Raw genomic sequence first — 19,759 nt, 5'->3', positions numbered from 1 at the left:
CCAAGCGGAGAATTACGACGTTCGTATAAATCTTTCGACGAATAATCTTATTTACGTTCGTTCCAATTGACCAGACGCAAGCGGCGGAACTTCAGCAAACAAGCCTCCGAGATTCTGAACGAATACTTTTACTCACACCTGAGCAATCCTTATCCCAGCGAAGAAGCCAAGGAAGAATTGGCGCGAAAGTGTGGCATTACGGTTAGTCAGGTGAGTGACTGTCGAACAATTTTTCACTTCAAAAGTCTTGATGCATTTACGAAGTACACATTCGTGCAGGCTTCAAGATATTTTCATTTCGCCAGACAGCGTGTTATATTGCAAATTTTTTAACCATCTAATGAACAATTACTGACACATCGCATTGCGAAATGATGAATTATCTTACATATTGTTGCATTCAGTTCAATCGTTTAGACCAGTATATTGAAGTGAAGCCAGAGAATTGCATTTTTGTAGTTACGTGTCGCATTAAATAAACAAAATGTACAGATATTACGTACATGAGAACAAATATTATTACGACCAAAAAAATAGTGAAGTAACGGTTCCTCGATTGGCGTCGTTCCTCGGTGTATATTAACCATCTGAAGAAGAAAAAATCCACCGAAATGCGAATCTATGAAAAGTGGAAATCTCTGAATTTCGCAAGGCAAAGACGTTTCACGAGATAAGACATTTTCATCAAGGCACCGCCTGACAACCGCTCTCGAGACTTTTGTTTTATCTCTCGTTACGATCAAGGAATAGGGCCGCTGACGCGACGATAAAATTATATACTGTACATACGAATTACGCAATGCCTGTATCGTCTTTTCGGGTTTACTCCACCGCTCAGTGTTTGTTCGGAACATTTCATTAAATACAAGTTTACGTATCATAAACCCAATTCTATATAATCGCTTGTCGGACTTGAATCATGTATTGTTTTCGTATCTCAGGTGTCTAATTGGTTCGGCAACAAAAGGATACGATACAAGAAGAATATTGGCAAGGCGCAAGAGGAAGCGAACCTTTACGCTGCCAAAAAAGCCGCTGGTAAGTCGATTTGAATATTTGTTAATCAGTATACTTTGGGAAAAGTGTCGAATCAAAGGTTAGTAATACAATCGTTGCGACATATACCGATCGTTAACTGTGGTTAGGTAAAAAAAAAAAGTTGCGATCAAAGATGGCAGTTCTGAATTTTCAAGCCGTGTATACATTGATTTTTATTTCTCCGATTTTATATCGATCGGCAGAATTGTTAGGAACCAATGTCTTGTTATTTTAAAGATCTATACAATATTTCTAGTGTGTAGTAAACGAAACGGCAAAAATTGGCGTATATGTATAATCCATTTAATCCACGCGTGGTAAATTCCGACGAGATTTCGGTGTACTCGTGACAAGAGAGCCGAAGTTATAAACGATCCCGAGAAAGTTTCTAGAAGACTCGGTAAAGTTTTGTTGAAACAAGTTTTGATCGCACCACGGCGTTCGAACTCTATGTATTTGAAAATTTATGGAGTTTTTTTTAACGCAATCCCGGTAGTTCCAGTTACCCTCTGGGCAATAAAGAAGTAAATTCTGAATAACATTTGCGCTTGTTCGCTTCCTTTGAAACGCCGCTACATCCATTTCTCACTCTATCAATTTTCGAGTACAAGGTTCCCAACAAATCGGCCTGATCAATATTTTTTAACGATTATTATACAACTAAGGGAAAATTATAAATGAATTCTGAAAAAGAAAATAAACCATTGGAGGTGACAGGCATGTTACAATGTGCAAGATTGATTCAAGGACAAATACGATTTTAAAAAGGCAAAAATAATGTTGATACGATTCCCTGTCGGTATATCTGAAGGGTGAACCATACCTGCTAGCCATTTATATTATTACCTCCAATTGTTTTATTTTCTCGATAGATTAAACCATCGAATCCTCTATGCACCGCGATTGTTTCTACAGCAGCTTTTGCAGGAGCATCGCCGTACAGCATGGGTGGAGCGAGCCAAGGTACACCGACACCAATGATGTCACCTGCACCACCCGGAGGTCCACAAGATATGGCTGGATATGGCATGGGCATTAACGGTAGCGACTACGGCTCTCAACCGTACAACGACGGATCGATGGGCTATGATCCCATGCACCAGGTATGGAAGAACTGATACGTTCGTATATCTATGCCTATAAAGTATGACTTGGCAAGAATTAAACTCTTGTACTTATTAACAATACGTAATAGCTTGGTTAATCACGCCGTTTGCACGCTATTTGCACTCCTAGAATCAACGGGGCTTTCGCTTGTTCGATTTACTTTGTTGGCTTTTCACATTTCCGAAAAATTAATATCTTGATACCTTTTAAAATATGGAGAAGAAATATGGAGTATTGACATGGGTAAAAAAATTTACTATATTTAGATAGAGTTTTTACTATTTTGATCTCCCCCAAGTCTTATATTACGTGTTTCTTCTTTTTTGAAATTGATCATACGAAAATCTAGATTTTGACGTACTTTTTTTAAAAGTGTTTGTAATCCTCGAAATTGCGGAAATGGAAAAACACATTTGACGCAGCTATCATAAACTACTCAAACTTTTTGTCCGGTCTCTAGTTAGTGTTTCGAGTCAAGTTTCAAGCCAAAATAACGCTTTCGTAAAGTCCCTTAATTGTATGTGCATGATGTAGTTTTGCAGTATTTATAACCTGGTGGAGTACATTGTCTTGTAATTACGATAAATTTGACTAAAGGAAGGTTGTCTTATAAACTGTAAAATTTTCGTTGTTAGTTAGCGATTCTGATATTAACAACGAGTTAGCATTTAAATCGAATTATGCTCTTGTCTAAAGGGGCTGAGGGGTTGAAATGAAGGTACTAAAATGCATGCCATAAACTTGGTCTTGGAACAGGAATTAAAATTGTTTGCATTTCGGTTCGCAGCTGTTTTAAACCAAACGAAAAATAATAACTTGGATTCACACCAGTAAGATTTTATTTTTAATGATTAATTTTATTAAATTCTTCAATTTCGAAGCTTTTGTGTGTGTCTGCAAATAAGAAATAGCATCGTGTCTATTTTTTGATCTTGACAGCCTTGGTTTCTCGTCAATACGCCATTGACTTAAAAACCAGAGCAAGTCTCTGTATTTTGTTTTTTCTCTTAAACTACTACTTTTATTTGTATATTAAAAAAAGCAACTTATAATACGATAAAAATACTGGCCGATTGATCCAAAACAACTAAAAATATATTCTTATTTTGCGCGCGCAATAAGAAATTGACTCACCTCAGAATCAGACTTTTGATTGTTGAGTGCTATGGCAAATAATAAGTATGATTCGCACTATTAAAAAAAAAAAAAAAAAAAAAAAAAAAAAAAAAAAAAAAAAAAAAAAAACTGGTCGTACTTAATGTCGAAAATGGCCGATTCAATAGAGAATATCTTGCCATGGTTATTTCGGTATTTCCATTGATTCTTTTTCAATTATACGCATTATTTGAAGACGCAAAATTCAATACTAACTTCTTCTTTAACATTGCTTGCATCTGGCCACTTGCCTTAACGAGTATAACACGATCTAATATTATTTTATTATTTATATATTTATAAGTATAAATTGCTTCGGGTAAAATCCTTTCATGAAGAATAATGAACTGTGGTTGTTGCAACGAGGTTGTATTGATAAATTCGAAAAGAGTGACTCACATTTATCATTTAAATAAAGTATGGTCAAAACACATTCCTCTGTACAGCCACTTTGAGTTTATTTCAGTCACAGAATTTTCACTCTATTTTTTCAAGTGTTCTCAGAATTACATTCGTACTTGCGTAATATTTACCTTTTGACAACCTTGGTATTACTTTTTCTTCTGTGTTGTATCTGCCAAATCCTCAACACTCATTCACTGTCACTCGGTTCACATACCAGTCAGCACAAGGAAGCAGAGATTAATATTATTTGTCACAAGCACAGTTCATAGCCTAGCATATATCCAACTTTACTAGATTAGTACTAAAAATTTGTATAATTAAATGAATAGAGAGAGACTGATGTCTCGTCAATTGTTTTGCAGTGATGCGACGCAGCTTAAATAATCAACGGTAGATGCGCCAAGAGGATCTCCTCTGTTGCAACAAGCACATGTTTGAATTAAATATAGTCAGCTTTAGATAACTTAATGAGTATGAATTATAGAAATTTTAGGTGGCAAGTTTAAGCCTTTGATTGAATCAATTAACTGAAGCCTATGCGACTAAGTTCTACATTTTACACATATAATACACGTATGTGCATTTTAAAGTGCAATATGTTGGCGATATTATTTTATGGCGGCTAGAGAAGCCTGATAATATTCACGAATACTTTACATGGCGAGTATCGTTGTAACGAATTAGTCTAAATATTTAGTTACAATTTTTCGGTTGCCTTTCCACTAAGTGTTCATTGAAGAGAAAAAAATCACTTCCAATATTTTGTGAAATGTACAGGCCTTGAACAGATTTCAATCGTCCTATCACATCCATCATATGTGAAAGTATAACTTGGCAAACTTACGAAGATGGCCTTTTAAGATAAATTATACTTTCAAAGTGCAATAAGAATTTAATATTGGGTTTTAAATTTAGAATATTAGGTTAAGATTAAAAATAGGATTAGGCAGCTATTTAGCGGCAGCTATATAAGCAGGTTTTGTACATATCAGCTAATGGCTTTGATACTTAACCAGTGGATATGATTAGAATATTTTAGATAAATGTTTATTAGATATTATGTATCGAGTGTCTGTAAGCATGCATGGTTGCATGTAGAAGTATAATATTGGTTATAAGTTTATGTTTTATTTTGAGGACTCGTTTTGTTAACTGGGATCGCTGTTTGCATCTCGGGCAATTAGGATTCTATAGATGAGAACAATAAATCTGCATATATACGAATTATTATGGGAAATTGACTCAGAGCCAAGACTAATCGATGGTCTCATCTGAAAAAGCAATGTCAAAAAGTAGGACTTGATGCTTTCTTTCGAACCCGACGCGTTGTCAAAATTTGTGATACTAGTCTCTTTGATCAGAAATTTGAAATAATGAGCACCCGAAATTTATTCGATCACGCAACAATTATAGATGATTTAACGCACGTTTCGTGTTATTTTTGGAGAGATTTTTCACAAAGCTTATATATAAATTACGCCTCTCAAATTATGAAAATTTGAAATGTGTCATTCTTACTTTACACTTAAAACAGCATTATCAAGATAAATGCATACTGTCTACTCGCAGTATTTTGTTATCTGGTTCTATCATTTTATGGAGTCAATGACCCAAAGCGCTTTCACTGAATAACGAAATTGAAGGATCGAGACAATGATGCTATTTCTTTCCAATTTTTGCAAAACTTGTAGATTGATTGCGTACTGTAGTTAAAATAGTGTTATTGTAGAGATTTTGGGACTGATTCGGCAATAAATTTTGACAAAATGGCATTTGTTACTAGAAGAAAAAAATTAATATCGGGGCAGTTGTAACTAAGGGATAAATGAATGAATCGAATCACGCAGGGCAAGGCAATGGCTGGGGGCGGAGCAGGTTGGATGCCACAGCGCGAGGCTGTTCCAGAATTTCCACCACTCCACGATTCGGCGGACTCTGATTCCGACCGGGAAAATGAAAAACGCCCCAGAGTGTAATCGGTCCAGAGAATAAACCGTCTCTCGATTTCACACAATAAAAGCTAATGAATTTCAATAAGCCTACAAAAAAACTGAATAATTCGGTGAAATTTGTATCCATATTTATAATGAAAAATTGGGTGTTTATTATTTTGAAGAATTCAAACGGAATGGAACCTTGTTTAAAGTACGATTAACCGGCTGTAGCTTATGGTATAGTAGAACAGTAACAAATTTGATTCAGAAAGTTGACTATGCAAGAATCACGTGGTGAACACGAATTGTATCATTCATTGTTTAGTGTCGAATATTGTAATACTCTGTTATTTAAACGGAGTAATGCACTAAACAATATCTTTCGTGTTTCATTTCCGTTCCGTACCTGTTCCTAAAAACGCTCTTTTGCGAACGATTAAATCTGTATACTTTTTTGCGAATCACTGGAAACTTGAAGAGTCCTGTATTATCGTTGAATTGTTTCACGGCTCTTAGTGAAGTTGAATTTTGCCACTTTGTAAGTGCAATGACGTTGTCTTCTATAATACTGCCTTTCCGACGCTGTGTTTTGCCTAAGATTCTTCAAAATAAAAATTAGATAAAATGACATCGTATGTTCTCTCGGTATTCCTAGATGAAGAATATGTGAAAAAATAGTTGACAAAGGAAAAGTTCCTTTCATGATCTTTTTACTACAATTTTTGCAGTTTTAGATCAAGCAGAAGTTTATTTTGTGAAAATGGCTTCAAAAGAATTAACACCTATGACAATTCCATACCATATGATAACTTTAACTTACCCTTTGCACTACATCTTGCCTTAATGCATATGATATACTGAACAAATACAAGAAAATACAATAGAATCGTCTTTAGGAAGATAGCATAAATCGATTTGTCCAATAATGAAGAGCATCACGTATGAATTAGTTACTACTATGTTAGATACTAGGGGATATGAATTTATTACGAAATAATCGTTTCTAATTCGTATTATTATACACCGTATTTCGTATGCTAGCGAATGGTTATGTCACCTATACGAACTATGTTTTAAGCTTAATTTGTTTGATTATTATGAGTCATCGTTTCAATTTTACTTATCATTACTTTACCCTGCAATATCCAAATGCACCATAAGAAGACCTCTTTTCCTTCTCTGCCCTGAAATATAAATACATTTCTGGAGTCTTCTTATCGTTCATGCGACTGAGATTTGAACACCCTTTAAATTATGTTGGAAAATTGTGTGCATGGTTGTATAAACAAATTCGTTATGTAATTCAGCAATGAATATTTTATTATATTAAGATTTCTTTTTCGAAATTTCATTTTGATTGCGCTTGCCTATCATTAGTTAGCTGTCGTATAAAACCCCTTGTCTCTTTCTACAGTCGTTATCGGTATAATAATTTGAATACTTAAGTTATTTCGGAAATAAATAATTATTGATATTATTTATTATAAGATAACACACGGGGTACATGGGCCAACTGATGTTTGATTTCAGGAGCTGTCGCCCTGAAATCCTTAGAAGATACAGGAAAATAAAATTGAAAAACTATCGAAATTTGATCACCTCACTATCTGTGATCCAAGGCTTGCCCCAGTGCGAGTATACGAACGATAAAATATAATAAACTAAAATTATGTAACCACAATTCGGAGAATATAGCTTAAAGATAAATGCTGGGTATCGGGAAGATGGACGAACGTTCTTCCTGCCACCTAGCAATGTTCTTATTTATCTATATCCCTTGCCCAAATGAAGCAATGCCCTGCAAAACACTGATGTATACGATTTTTCAACATGAAAATTATATATTATTATTAAACATAAACTTAGTCCTTAGGCATCTATATAGTTAAGGTCATCATTATATATATTATAATTATGAATTTTTGCATTATTGATTAGTTGAGATCATTACGATATTGATTATTATTAATTGATTATAATTATTGAATATGATATATTTAGATTATAGTAAAATATCTCTTCAATTGTATAAAACTTGAAAGAAAAATGTCAAAAAAAAAAAAAGAAAGAAACTACGAACGATTAGGTATAACACTGTTATAACACGTCGCTGGAAGTACTATCGGCTAAATAGTTCATTAAACGAAATATTTTGATTTTTTCACTGTTTGTATATTTAACAAAAATATATCTGTTTTGGCGTTTATAGTTTCCTTTATATCGGTTAGCCTTATTCTTTATAACCCGCGAGCCTGGCACTAAATTTTACAAATGAATATAATGTCCTGAGTTATACCGTTACATGATTCTTATATTAATATACCCGGAATAAAATACACGGACTATTTTTAATTGCTGTTCTGTTTTTTTGATATTTAACAAGTAGTCGACTTTAGCCGATTTTTCTGCCGTTTGCGACCAGTACAAGTGCGCTCCGCACAGCTAGTATACGACAAAAAAGAGCCAACCGCGCACTTGAAGTGCACTTTTGGGACTACGCACTACCTAACATTTAAAAAGATTAAATTAAACAAAAAAAAAAAAATAACCTTTACGAATTGACGTATAAAACATTATATTCATATTTCTCATCAGAATCGCATAATAAACAATAAAAAATTTGTGCTGTAATGCATTTAGGAATTTACATTATACTATACGATTTAAAACCATTCCAATGTCAGAGTGCAAAATGACAAGTTAGTCGGTTATTTTTTTGATTCAATCGTGTTAATGACGTAAAGAATTATGATTGTATTGGAATACGAAGTGATACTATGACTTATTGAAGATTGACACCATAACGAAATCTGTGTTGAATGTACATAAATACTGGTGGAATTTACTAATGTGATATAGCGCACGGACAATATAAGTTAAGGTGTTGGAAATTTGTTTTTGAATGAAAGTACCTACGTACAGAGAATCTTATTTTGCTAATTCTTAACTCTGGACTTTGGAATGGTAGCAAACAACACAACGGTATACCAGAAAAACATTGTATCAATTAAAATCATTACGATAAATCTAAATAAAAACATTCACAAAATAACCGTTGTTTCTACGCATGTAGCAATATCTGATTGCAGGGTGTAAGTTCAGTTGATATAACCGTTGAAGAATATAAAGGCAGTTGCCGTAATGGGCTCTGAAGTGACAACCGAAAATCGTGCGCTTGCGCTCCATGAGATATTCCAACGGTAGCGTTGGGAACTTATTGCAGAACATCAGAGAGTTACCGAATTCGACATGATGCTGGTTGCATTCACCTTCCCAGTAACACAATCTTCGCAATGGGAAGTCCAAGGCAGTACTTAGCCTACGTGTACTTACGGATTTGTCGGCGATCCAAGAAATTGATATTGAGAATAAATTTCTTCCAAAATTCGTAGCAGAACAGTGATTTAATTAAAGTATAGGTACCCGAGAGAAGAATGTATGCATAGATCATGAATGATAGATAATAGATCAATTATGATAATGATGCAGAGACCAAAAAGTATATATGTATATGCGGTCCATGTACGACATTAATATGTATGATCCATTTACGATTAATACGTGATGAATACTACAAATTTTATAACCTTCCGAGAGACAAACTAGATTATCTACAATAATCGGCTATAATATGAAAATAGAAGAATTATTCATTTCGAAATGGGATTCTATTCGACGCGCGCTCGATGTATTCCATAACATTAGTATTCATAATTATTCCAACAACTTTTCATTTGCTCTCTCGATCTTGAATTTTCATAGGCATAGAATCGAAACGCTGTTTTAGCTGGTCGCAAGTGAAGCATCTGCGTTGGGTGGAGGAGCGGAATTGTTTTTCGAAAAGTATTCGGATGGAAAAAAATTCAGAGTAACTGCAATACATAACGGATGCGCTAATTCTGAACGAGATGAAATGGATGCTTCGTATATGAGACAGTATTTAACGCTGCGTAGTGATTTAAAGACCTAGAAAGGTGATAGGGAGAGAAAGAACGACGCTTCTCAACACTTCGAGTGTATTTTAACACACATTTGAAAGATACGAGCGAAATTTTTCATCATCCAACTGTCGCAGAACGGCAGCGTTATTAGCTGACCCGTTCACTGTGGAATATATCTTCAGTCAACGGCTGACCATCGGAGGGCCTGGCCGCTTGAGTCTGAAATCGGCAGGAGAGATGAAGTGTGTATTTCTTGTATGAAACGTGAAAACTAAAAGCATTATACATCATATCGTATCATCATACATCGTACATCATACATCATCATACATAGTATTAGAGTTTAATACCAAAGTTTGGATGTCGGATGTTCAGAAAGTGACGTCACCAATTCAAAATCAGCTAGCCGAATTCCTCAGTCTGGAAACAACCGCGCAGTAGAGCGGACGGGTGAGAGTCGCGCTCCGCAAATTTCTAGTACCGGGTTCTCAACCTCCCGGATCTCGCGCTTCGGGTCCGCTACGCGGTGAAACTCGACTTCCAGGATAAGCGCTCCGTGGTTCCTGGTTCATGTTTACAATAAATTATTTCAATTCGTTTTTCGCGCAATCCCAAATTCGGTAGCTGTCAGTCCGCTAATAAAATTTCTCGACTTCCAGGATAAGCGCTCCGTGGTTCCTCGTTCATGTTTACAATAAATTATTTCAATTCGTTTTTCGCGCAATCCCAAATTCGGTAGCTGTCAGTCCGCTAATAAAATTTCTCGACTTCCAGGATAAGCGCTCCGTGGTTCCTCGTTCATGTTTACAATAAATTATTTCAATTCGTTTTTCGCGCAATCCCAAATTCGGTAGCTGTCAGTCCGCTAATAAAATTTCTCGACTTCCAGGATAAGCGCTCCGTGGTTCCTCGTTCATGTTTACAATAAATTATTTCAATTCGTTTTTCGCGCAACCCCAAATTCGGTAGCTGTCAGTCCGCTAATAAAATTTCTCGACTTCCAGGATAAGCGCTCCGTGGTTCCTCGTTCATGTTTACAATAAATTATTTCAATTCGTTTTTCGCGCAATCCCAAATTCGGTAGCTGTCAGTCCGCTAATAAAATTTCTCGACTTCCAGGATAAGCGCTCCGTGGTTCCTCGTTCATGTTTACAATAAATTATTTCAATTCGTTTTTCGCGCAATCCCAAATTCGGTAGCTGTCAGTCCGCTAATAAAATTTCTCGACTTCCAGGATAAGCGCTCCGTGGTTCCTCGTTCATGTTTACAATAAATTATTTCAATTCGTTTTTCGCGCAATCCCAAATTCGGTAGCTGTCAGTCCGCTAATAAAATTTCTCGACTTCCAGGATAAGCGCTCCGTGGTTCCTGGTTCATGTTTACAATAAATTATTTCAATTCGTTTTTCGCGCAATCCCAAATTCGGTAGCTGTCAGTCCGCTAATAAAATTTCTCGACTTCCAGGATAAGCGCTCCGTGGTTCCTCGTTCATGTTTACAATAAATTATTTCAATTCGTTTTTCGCGCAATCCCAAATTCGGTAGCTGTCAGTCCGCTAATAAAATTTCTCGACTTCCAGGATAAGCGCTCCGTGGTTCCTCGTTCATGTTTACAATAAATTATTTCAATTCGTTTTTCGCGCAATCCCAAATTCGGTAGCTGTCAGTCCGCTAATAAAATTTCTCGACTTCCAGGATAAGCGCTCCGTGGTTCCTCGTTCATGTTTACAATAAATTATTTCAATTCGTTTTTCGCGCAATCCCAAATTCGGTAGCTGTCAGTCCGCTAATAAAATTTCTCGACTTCCAGGATAAGCGCTCCGTGGTTCCTCGTTCATGTTTACAATAAATTATTTCAATTCGTTTTTCGCGCAATCCCAAATTCGGTAGCTGTCAGTCCGCTAATAAAATTTCTCGACTTCCAGGATAAGCGCTCCGTGGTTCCTCGTTCATGTTTACAATAAATTATTTCAATTCGTTTTTCGCGCAATCCCAAATTCGGTAGCTGTCAGTCCGCTAATAAAATTTCTCGACTTCCAGGATAAGCGCTCCGTGGTTCCTCGTTCATGTTTACAATAAATTATTTCAATTCATTTTTCGTGCAAGCACAAGTTCAGTAGCTACGAATAAGCTTATACAATTTATTATATTTTTAATTGATTGTTTAATCAATGACTCAATTATATTAATCCTTACACAATATTTTCGATGTGTTCTTATACTGAAAATATTTATTACTATTCAAGGTATAACCTGAGGTGGTTGAAGGTGGTCGGAGGTGGACGAGGAGGAGGACGAGGAGGACGAGGATTTGTGCTGGGTGAGTAAAACACTTTTATAATATTTGATGGCAATTGTAATTATATTTCATCTGAAATATTACAAACTTGTCACGTTTACAATAAATTATTTCAATTCATTTTTCGTGCAAGCACATATTCAGTAGCTATGAATAATCTCATACAATTTATTACATTATTAATTAATTGATTAATTACATTAATCCTTACACAATATTTTTGATGAGTTCCTATACTAAAAATATTCATTACTATTCCAGGTATTACCCGAGGTGGTCGGAGGTGGACGAGGAGGAGGACCAGGTGGACGAGGAGGAGGACGAGGTGGACGAGGAGCAGGTGGGGTGGGTCGTGGGAGAGGACCTCTCCTCTCCTCAGAGGAGGGGAGGGGGAGGGGCAGGGAAGGGGGAGAGGTGGGCGGGGCGGGGGAAGGGAAGGGGCGGGAAGGGGTGGGTGGCGGAGAGGGGGGCGGGAGGGAGGAAGGGAGGGGGGGGCGGGTGGGAGGGAGGGCGGGAGGGAGGGAGGGAGGGCGGGCGGGATGGAGGGTGTGACGGGGGGGGGGGGGGGGAGGGTGTTGTGCTCTATTAACTCTAACGGGCTCGCATTGACATCCGTCCTCCACTCTCTCCCTCCCGCCCTCCCTCCCTCCCGCCCTCCCACCCGCTCTCCCACCCTCCTTCCCTCCCTCCCTCCCTCCCTCCCCCCCTCTCCACCACCCACCCCTCCCCTTCCCTTCCCTTCCCTTCCCCCACCGCGCCCCCTTCCCTGCCCCTCCCCCTCCCCTCCTCTGAGGAGAGGAGAGGTCCTCTCCCACGACCCACCCCGCCTCCTCCTCGTCCACCTGGTCCTCCTCCTCGTCCAGCTCGTCCACCTCCGACCACCTCGGGTAATACCTGGAATAGTAATGAATATTTTTAGTATAGGAACACGTCAAAAATATTGTGTAAGGATTAATGTAATTAATCAATTAATTAATAATGTAATAAATTGTATAAGATTATTCGTAGCTACTGAACTTGTGCTTGCACGGAAAATGAATTGAAATAATTCATTGTAAACGTGACAAGTTTGTAATATTTCAGATGAAATATAATTACAATTGCCATCAAATATTATAAAAGTGTTTTACTCACCCAGCACAAATCCTCGTCCTCCTCGTCCTTCTCCTCGTCGACCTCCGACCACCTTCAACCACCTCAGGTTATACCTTGAATAGTAATAAATATTTTCAGTATAAGAACACATCGAAAATATTGTGTGAAGATTAATATAATTGAGTCATTGATTAAATAATTAATTAATAATATAATAAATTGTATAAGCTTATTCGTAGCTACTGAACTTGTGCTTGCACGGAAAATGAATTGAAATAATTTATTGTAAACATGAACCAGGAACCACGGAGCGCTTATCCTGGAAGTCGAGAAATTTTATTAGCGGACTGACAGCTACCGAATTTGGGATTGCGCGAAAAACGAATTGAAATAATTTATTGTAAACATGAACCAGGAACCACGGAGCGCTTATCCTGGAAGTCGAGAAATTTTATTAGCGGACTGACAGCTACCGAATTTGGGGTTGCGCGAAAAACGAATTGAAATAATTTATTGTAAACATGAACGAGGAACCACGGAGCGCTTATCCTGGAAGTCGAGAAATTTTATTAGCGGACTGACAGCTACCGAATTTGGGATTGCGCGAAAAACGAATTGAAATAATTTATTGTAAACATGAACCAGGAACCACGGAGCGCTTATCCTGGAAGTCGAGAAATTTTATTAGCGGACTGACAGCTACCGAATTTGGGGTTGCGCGAAAAACGAATTGAAATAATTTATTGTAAACATGAACGAGGAACCACGGAGCGCTTATCCTGGAAGTCGAGAAATTTTATTAGCGGACTGACAGCTACCGAATTTGGGGTTGCGCGAAAAACGAATTGAAATAATTTATTGTAAACATGAACGAGGAACCACGGAGCGCTTATCCTGGAAGTCGAGAAATTTTATTAGCGGACTGACAGCTACCGAATTTGGGACTGCGTGAAAAACGAATTGAAATAATTTATTGTAAACATGAACCAGGAACCACGGAGCGCTTATCCTGGAAGTCGAGAAATTTTATTAGCGGACTGACAGCTACCGAATTTGGGATTGCGCGAAAAACGAATTGAAATAATTTATTGTAAACATGAACGAGGAACCACGGAGCGCTTATCCTGGAAGTCGAGAAATTTTATTAGCGGACTGACAGCTACCGAATTTGGGATTGCGCGAAAAACGAATTGAAATAATTTATTGTAAACATGAACGAGGAACCACGGAGCGCTTATCCTGGAAGTCGAGAAATTTTATTAGCGGACTGACAGCTACCGAATTTGGGATTGCGCGAAAAACGAATTGAAATAATTTATTGTAAACATGAACGAGGAACCACGGAGCGCTTATCCTGGAAGTCGAGAAATTTTATTAGCGGACTGACAGCTACCGAATTTGGGATTGCGCGAAAAACGAATTGAAATAATTTATTGTAAACATGAACGAGGAACCACGGAGCGCTTATCCTGGAAGTCGAGAAATTTTATTAGCGGACTGACAGCTACCGAATTTGGGATTGCGCGAAAAACGAATTGAAATAATTTATTGTAAACATGAACCAGGAACCACGGAGCGCTTATCCTGGAAGTCGAGAAATTTTATTAGCGGACTGACAGCTACCGAATTTGGGACTGCGCGAAAAACGAATTGAAATAATTTATTGTAAACATGAACCAGGAACCACGGAGCGCTTATCCTGGAAGTCGAGTTTCACCGCGTAGCGGACCCGAAGCGCGAGATCCGGGAGGTTGAGAACCCGGTACTAGAAATTTGCGGAGCGCGACTCTCACCCGTCCGCTCTACTGCGCGGTTGTTTCCAGACTGAGGAATTCGGCTAGCTGATTTTGAATTGGTGACGTCACTTTCTGAACATCCGACATCCAAACTTTGGTATTAAACTCTAATACTATGTATGATGATGTATGATGTACGATGTATGATGATACGATATGATGTATAATGCTTTTAGTTTTCACGTTTCATACAAGAAATACACACTTCATCTCTCCTGCCGATTTCAGACTCAAGCGGCCAGGCCCTCCGATGGTCAGCCGTTGACTGAAGATATATTCCACAGTGAACGGGTCAGCTAATAACGCTGCCGTTCTGCGACAGTTGGATGATGAAAAATTTCGCTCGTATCTTTCAAATGTGTGTTAAAATACACTCGAAGTGTTGAGAAGCGTCGTTCTTTCTCTCCCTATCACCTTTCTAGGTCTTTAAATCACTACGCAGCGTTAAATACTGTCTCATATACGAAGCATCCATTTCATCTCGTTCAGAATTAGCGCATCCGTTATGTATTGCAGTTACTCTGAATTTTTTTCCATCCGAATACTTTTCGAAAAACAATTCCGCTCCTCCACCCAACGCAGATGCTTCACTTGCGACCAGCTAAAACAGCGTTTCGATTCTATGCCTATGAAAATTCAAGATCGAGAGAGCAAATGAAAAGTTGTTGGAATAATTATGAATACTAATGTTATGGAATACATCGAGCGCGCGTCGAATAGAATCCCATTTCGAAATGAATAATTCTTCTCTTTTCACATCATAGCTAATCTAGTAATATAGGTAAATAGGATGGTTGGAGGTGTTTGGAAATGGTAGGAGGTGGTCGGCGCTGGCAGAAGGTGATAGGGGGTGGTCGAAAGTGGCCATTGATGGTCGGAGGTGGCAGGGGGAGGTAGGAGGCGTTCGAAAATGGTAGGACATTTCAAAAGTTAAAGTCGACGATGATCCGGTGCATCAATTTTATCTTTGCAGATTTTCTTTTCCCATGAGGCATAGAGTATTCAACAACGATAATGCAGTCCTTAAAATTCATCATTCATCTCTGTCTGGAAAGCTAATTCGCAAGGCGTGGTATTCTGTTCTATTTGCATTATTAGAAAAGTACCCGTACTCTACATACACTGTTTCTAATCTTTTGCTACATTTGGCTTAATCCCCATGCTTCCACAGCACGAATAGTCGGAAATGTTTTTGATTATCCATAATAAAATAAAAGAAGTCACAAAGCTTAAATTTATTGTCAAAGCTCTAATGAATACATCAAACTGCGGTCGAATCAATTCATTTATTATTTGCACATGACCTCTGTATATTTGATAAATTATTCCTAAATACATTGAAACATATGTATTTATAATGAAATATCATGTAATGGGCTGTGTAAACTATAAACTATAATTTCTATCGAATAGCTGCTTTTATGTCAACAGGGCTTTGAGACTCAGTTCCGTTCGTCCTCCTCCTCGTCCACCTCCGACCACCTCCAACAATCGCGAACCACCTCGAACAACCACCGATAACCACCTCGGGTTGTACCTGGAATAGCAATAAATATTTTCAGTATAAGAACACATCAAAAACATTACGTAAGGATTCATATAATCACATGTTTTGTTTTTTGGCTGCAACTTTCGATGCGTTGATCGCAGCGTATTGGAACTGCGCCCATTCGATTTCTCTCGCAAAATTACGTCGGAATAGTGCATGAAAGAATCTATTCCGGCACTTTTCAAAATCGCGGAAATTTTCGCCAAAAATACAGAGGGGTCAGCCTTACCATTGGATAAAAACTATAGGTACAGTTGCCCTCGTTGGCTTAGATGTGACAACTGAAAATTGATCCGTGAGATATTCCAACGGTAGAGATGAGAACTTATCGCAGAACATCAGAGAGTTTCCGATTTCGACAAAATGCTGGCTGCATTCACCTTCTGAGTAACACAGTCATCGCAATGGTAATTCCAAGCCAGTACTTGGCCTGAGTGTACTTACCGACTTGTCGGCGATACAATAAACTAATGATGAGAATAAATATCTTTCAAAAGTCGTAGCAAAACAGTGATTTAATTAAAGTATAGGTACCTGAGAGAAGAATGTATACATAGATCATGAACACAAATAGACCAGATTAAATAATGATGCAGAGACCAAAAAGTATAAATGTATATGCGGTCCATGTACGACATTGATATATATGATTCATTTATGATTAATACGTGATGCAAACTATAAATTTTATAATTTTCCAGGAAACATACTAGATTATCTACTATAATCGGCTATAATATGACAATAAAAGAATTGTTTGTTTCCATATAGGATTCAGTTCGACACGCAGTCTATACATCCTATAACATTAATATTCAGAAATAGGAGTAGGAGTTGGATTAGAAGTAGGATCAGGAGTAGGTTCAAGAGTGAGAGTAGGAATAGGAGTAGGATCAGGAGTTGGAGTAAGATCGTAGTAGAAGTAGGAGTAAGATTGACGTAGAAGTAGGAGCATTGGAGGAGGGTAGGGGCGGAAAGGGAAGGGTAGGGTAGGCTAGGCTAGGGTAGGGTAGGGTAAGCCACACCACTTCAACACCCCACCACCCCAACACCCCACTACCCCATCATCCCAGACTGCCTCACCACCGCCAACCACCTCCAACGACCATCGCGAACCACCTTGGATTATTCCCCGAATACTGATAAACATATTCAGTAAAAATATAGAACACATCAAAAATATTGTGTAAGGATTTATATAACTTTTCTGTTGACAGATTTGACCAAGAAGACTTCGAGAAAATTATAAAAAATTTTATTAGCGCATTGATAGCTACCGAATTTGGGCTTGCGCGGTGAATGAATTGAAATAATTTATTGTAAACATGACAAGTTCAAAAAATTTAAAATAAAATATAATTACAATTGCCATTAAATATTATAAAAATGTTTTACTCACCGTGCACAAATCCTCGTTCTCCTCGTCATCCTCGTCCTACTCCTCGACGTCCTCCTCCTCGTCCACCTCGATCACCTGCAACCACCCCTAACCACCTCCGACCACCACCAACCATCTCTAATGACCACCGCTAACCACCTCGGGTGATACCTTGAATACCAATAAATATTTTCAGTGTTAGAACACATCAAAAATATAGTGTAAGGATTAAGATAATTTTTTTGTTGACACATTTTACCAAGAAGATTATGAGAAAATTACAGAAATTTTATTAGCGTGTTGAAAACTACTGAATTTGAATTCGCACGAAAAATGAATTGAAATAATTTATTGTAACCATGACAAGTTTAACCAGAACTACGGAAAATTAGTCCTGAAGGTCAAAAGTCACCAGGTCAAGGACCTGGAGAGCCAGAACCACGGAGCGCTTGTCCTAGAAGTCATTGTCAAATTTCACCAGGTAGCGGACCTGGAGCGCAGAAACTACGCAGCGCTCCTCCTGGAACTCGAGTTGCACCAGGAATCGCACGATATGGGAGGTAGAGAATCCGGTACTCGAAATTTGCGGAGCGCGATTCTCACCCGTCCGCTCTACTGCGCGGTTGTTTCCAAACTAAGGAATTCGGCTATCTGATTTTCGTCTACTAGTACTATAGATCAATGACGTCAAGAGAAAAAAAATTTTTGGTGACGTCACTTTCTGAACATCCGTACATCCAACCTTTGGTTTCGAACTTTATTACTATGTACGATGTATGATGTATGATGATACGATATGATGTATAATGATTTTAGTTTTCACATTTCAAACAAGAAATACGTACTTTATCTTTCCTGCCGATTCCAGACTCAAGCGGCTAGGCCCTCCAATGGTCAGCCTTTGACTAAGGACATATTCTTTAGTTAACGGGTCAGCTAATAACGCTGCCGTTCTGTGACGGTTGGATGATAAAAATATCTGCTCGTACTTTTCATATGTGTGTTAAAATACACTCGAAGTTCTAAGAAGCTTCGTTCCATCTCTCCCTGTCAAAAACACAAAAATCAGGACACTGCGTTAAATACTATCTCGTATACGGAGCATCCATCTTATCTTGGTTAAAATCAGTTGATCCGTGATGCATTACAGTTACTCTGAATGTTTTTCCATACGAACACTTTTCGAAGTGTTACTTACAGAACTCGTTTGGAGGTGGTCGGAGGTGCTTGGAGATGGTCGGAGGTGCTTGGAGGTGGTCGGAGGTGGTTGGAGGTGTTCAAAAAACGTAGGAGATTGTAGGTCCTGGTAGGAGCTGGCAGGGGGTGGTAGAAGGTGGTCGGAGATGGTAGGAAGTGGTAGGGCATGGTAGGAGGTGTTGGATGCAAGTTGAAGGGGGTAGGAGGTGTTTGGAGGTGGTTAGCGGTGATCGGCGGTGGTCGAGGTGGCTGAGTGGGGCGGAGGAGGAGGAGGACGGGGACGAGATGGACGAAGAAGTTGATGGTGGTCGGAGGTGGGAGGACGTGGTTGACGGTCGTTGGAGGTGCTCGGAGGTAGTTGCGGTGGTTCGCGGTGGACGCGGTTACGCGGGATGATCTAGCTGATCGACATTTCTAAATCGCAGTCGACAAGTAGTCTTACGTACTCACTTTGTACCGACTCAATCTCAAGCTACCATACTGATACTACTTTGGCTGCTACGAATGTCGGTGCGAGCACGTTAGGTGGAGTCGATAGAGCAGAACCCTCGCACGCTCCCAGGCCCACCTGGGCCCACTTGTCTGCCGAAAACTGGTCACAAAAATTTTCCCAGGGGTATCCGTCTTTATATTCTTCAGTCAACGATATCCTCGCACAAACATATGATACTTGAGAAACGTTACTGACAATAACCTACATGTGACTACAGTATGCGAATCGATTCCTTGCGGAGGATTATTTTCAATCAGCTTGACATGAACGCCTGATTCATAGAAATCTTGTTTAGTAAGTTCGTGATTGCTAACTTTCCGTATTACGATCTTTGAGGGACGAAACAAGCAGCATGGAAAAACTATGGAATCAG

At 38.5% G+C, this 19,759-nt stretch overlaps 1 protein-coding gene across 9 annotated transcripts in view; it reads left to right on the top strand.

The window, feature by feature from the left end:
- LOC124300441 (homeobox protein extradenticle) overlaps nucleotides 1–17,559 on the top strand; it is a 62,366-nt gene extending 44,807 nt beyond the window's left edge. For 3 of the 9 annotated variants that reach the window (XM_046754555.1, XM_046754554.1, XM_046754553.1), the window contains 4 exons: nucleotides 75–210; nucleotides 942–1,038; nucleotides 1,954–2,141; nucleotides 5,553–7,773. In XM_046754555.1, coding sequence (XP_046610511.1) covers nucleotides 75–210; nucleotides 942–1,038; nucleotides 1,954–2,141; nucleotides 5,553–5,681 — 550 coding nt within the window. In that variant the 3' untranslated portion in view covers nucleotides 5,682–7,773. Of the gene's footprint in view, nucleotides 1–74; nucleotides 211–941; nucleotides 1,039–1,910; nucleotides 2,142–4,067; nucleotides 7,774–11,825; nucleotides 11,860–17,535 lie in introns of those variants that run through there. The other 6 variants (XM_046754559.1, XM_046754558.1, XM_046754557.1 and 3 more) reach the window with 6 other exon arrangements.
- Nucleotides 17,560–19,759: the final 2,200 nt, after the last annotated feature.

This window comes from Neodiprion virginianus, chromosome 3 (assembly GCF_021901495.1).
Source record: "Neodiprion virginianus isolate iyNeoVirg1 chromosome 3, iyNeoVirg1.1, whole genome shotgun sequence".
NCBI lineage: Eukaryota > Metazoa > Arthropoda > Insecta > Hymenoptera > Diprionidae > Neodiprion > Neodiprion virginianus.
The sequence above is the reverse complement of the archived record's forward strand: the minus strand, read 5'-3'. Positions and strand labels throughout refer to the sequence as shown.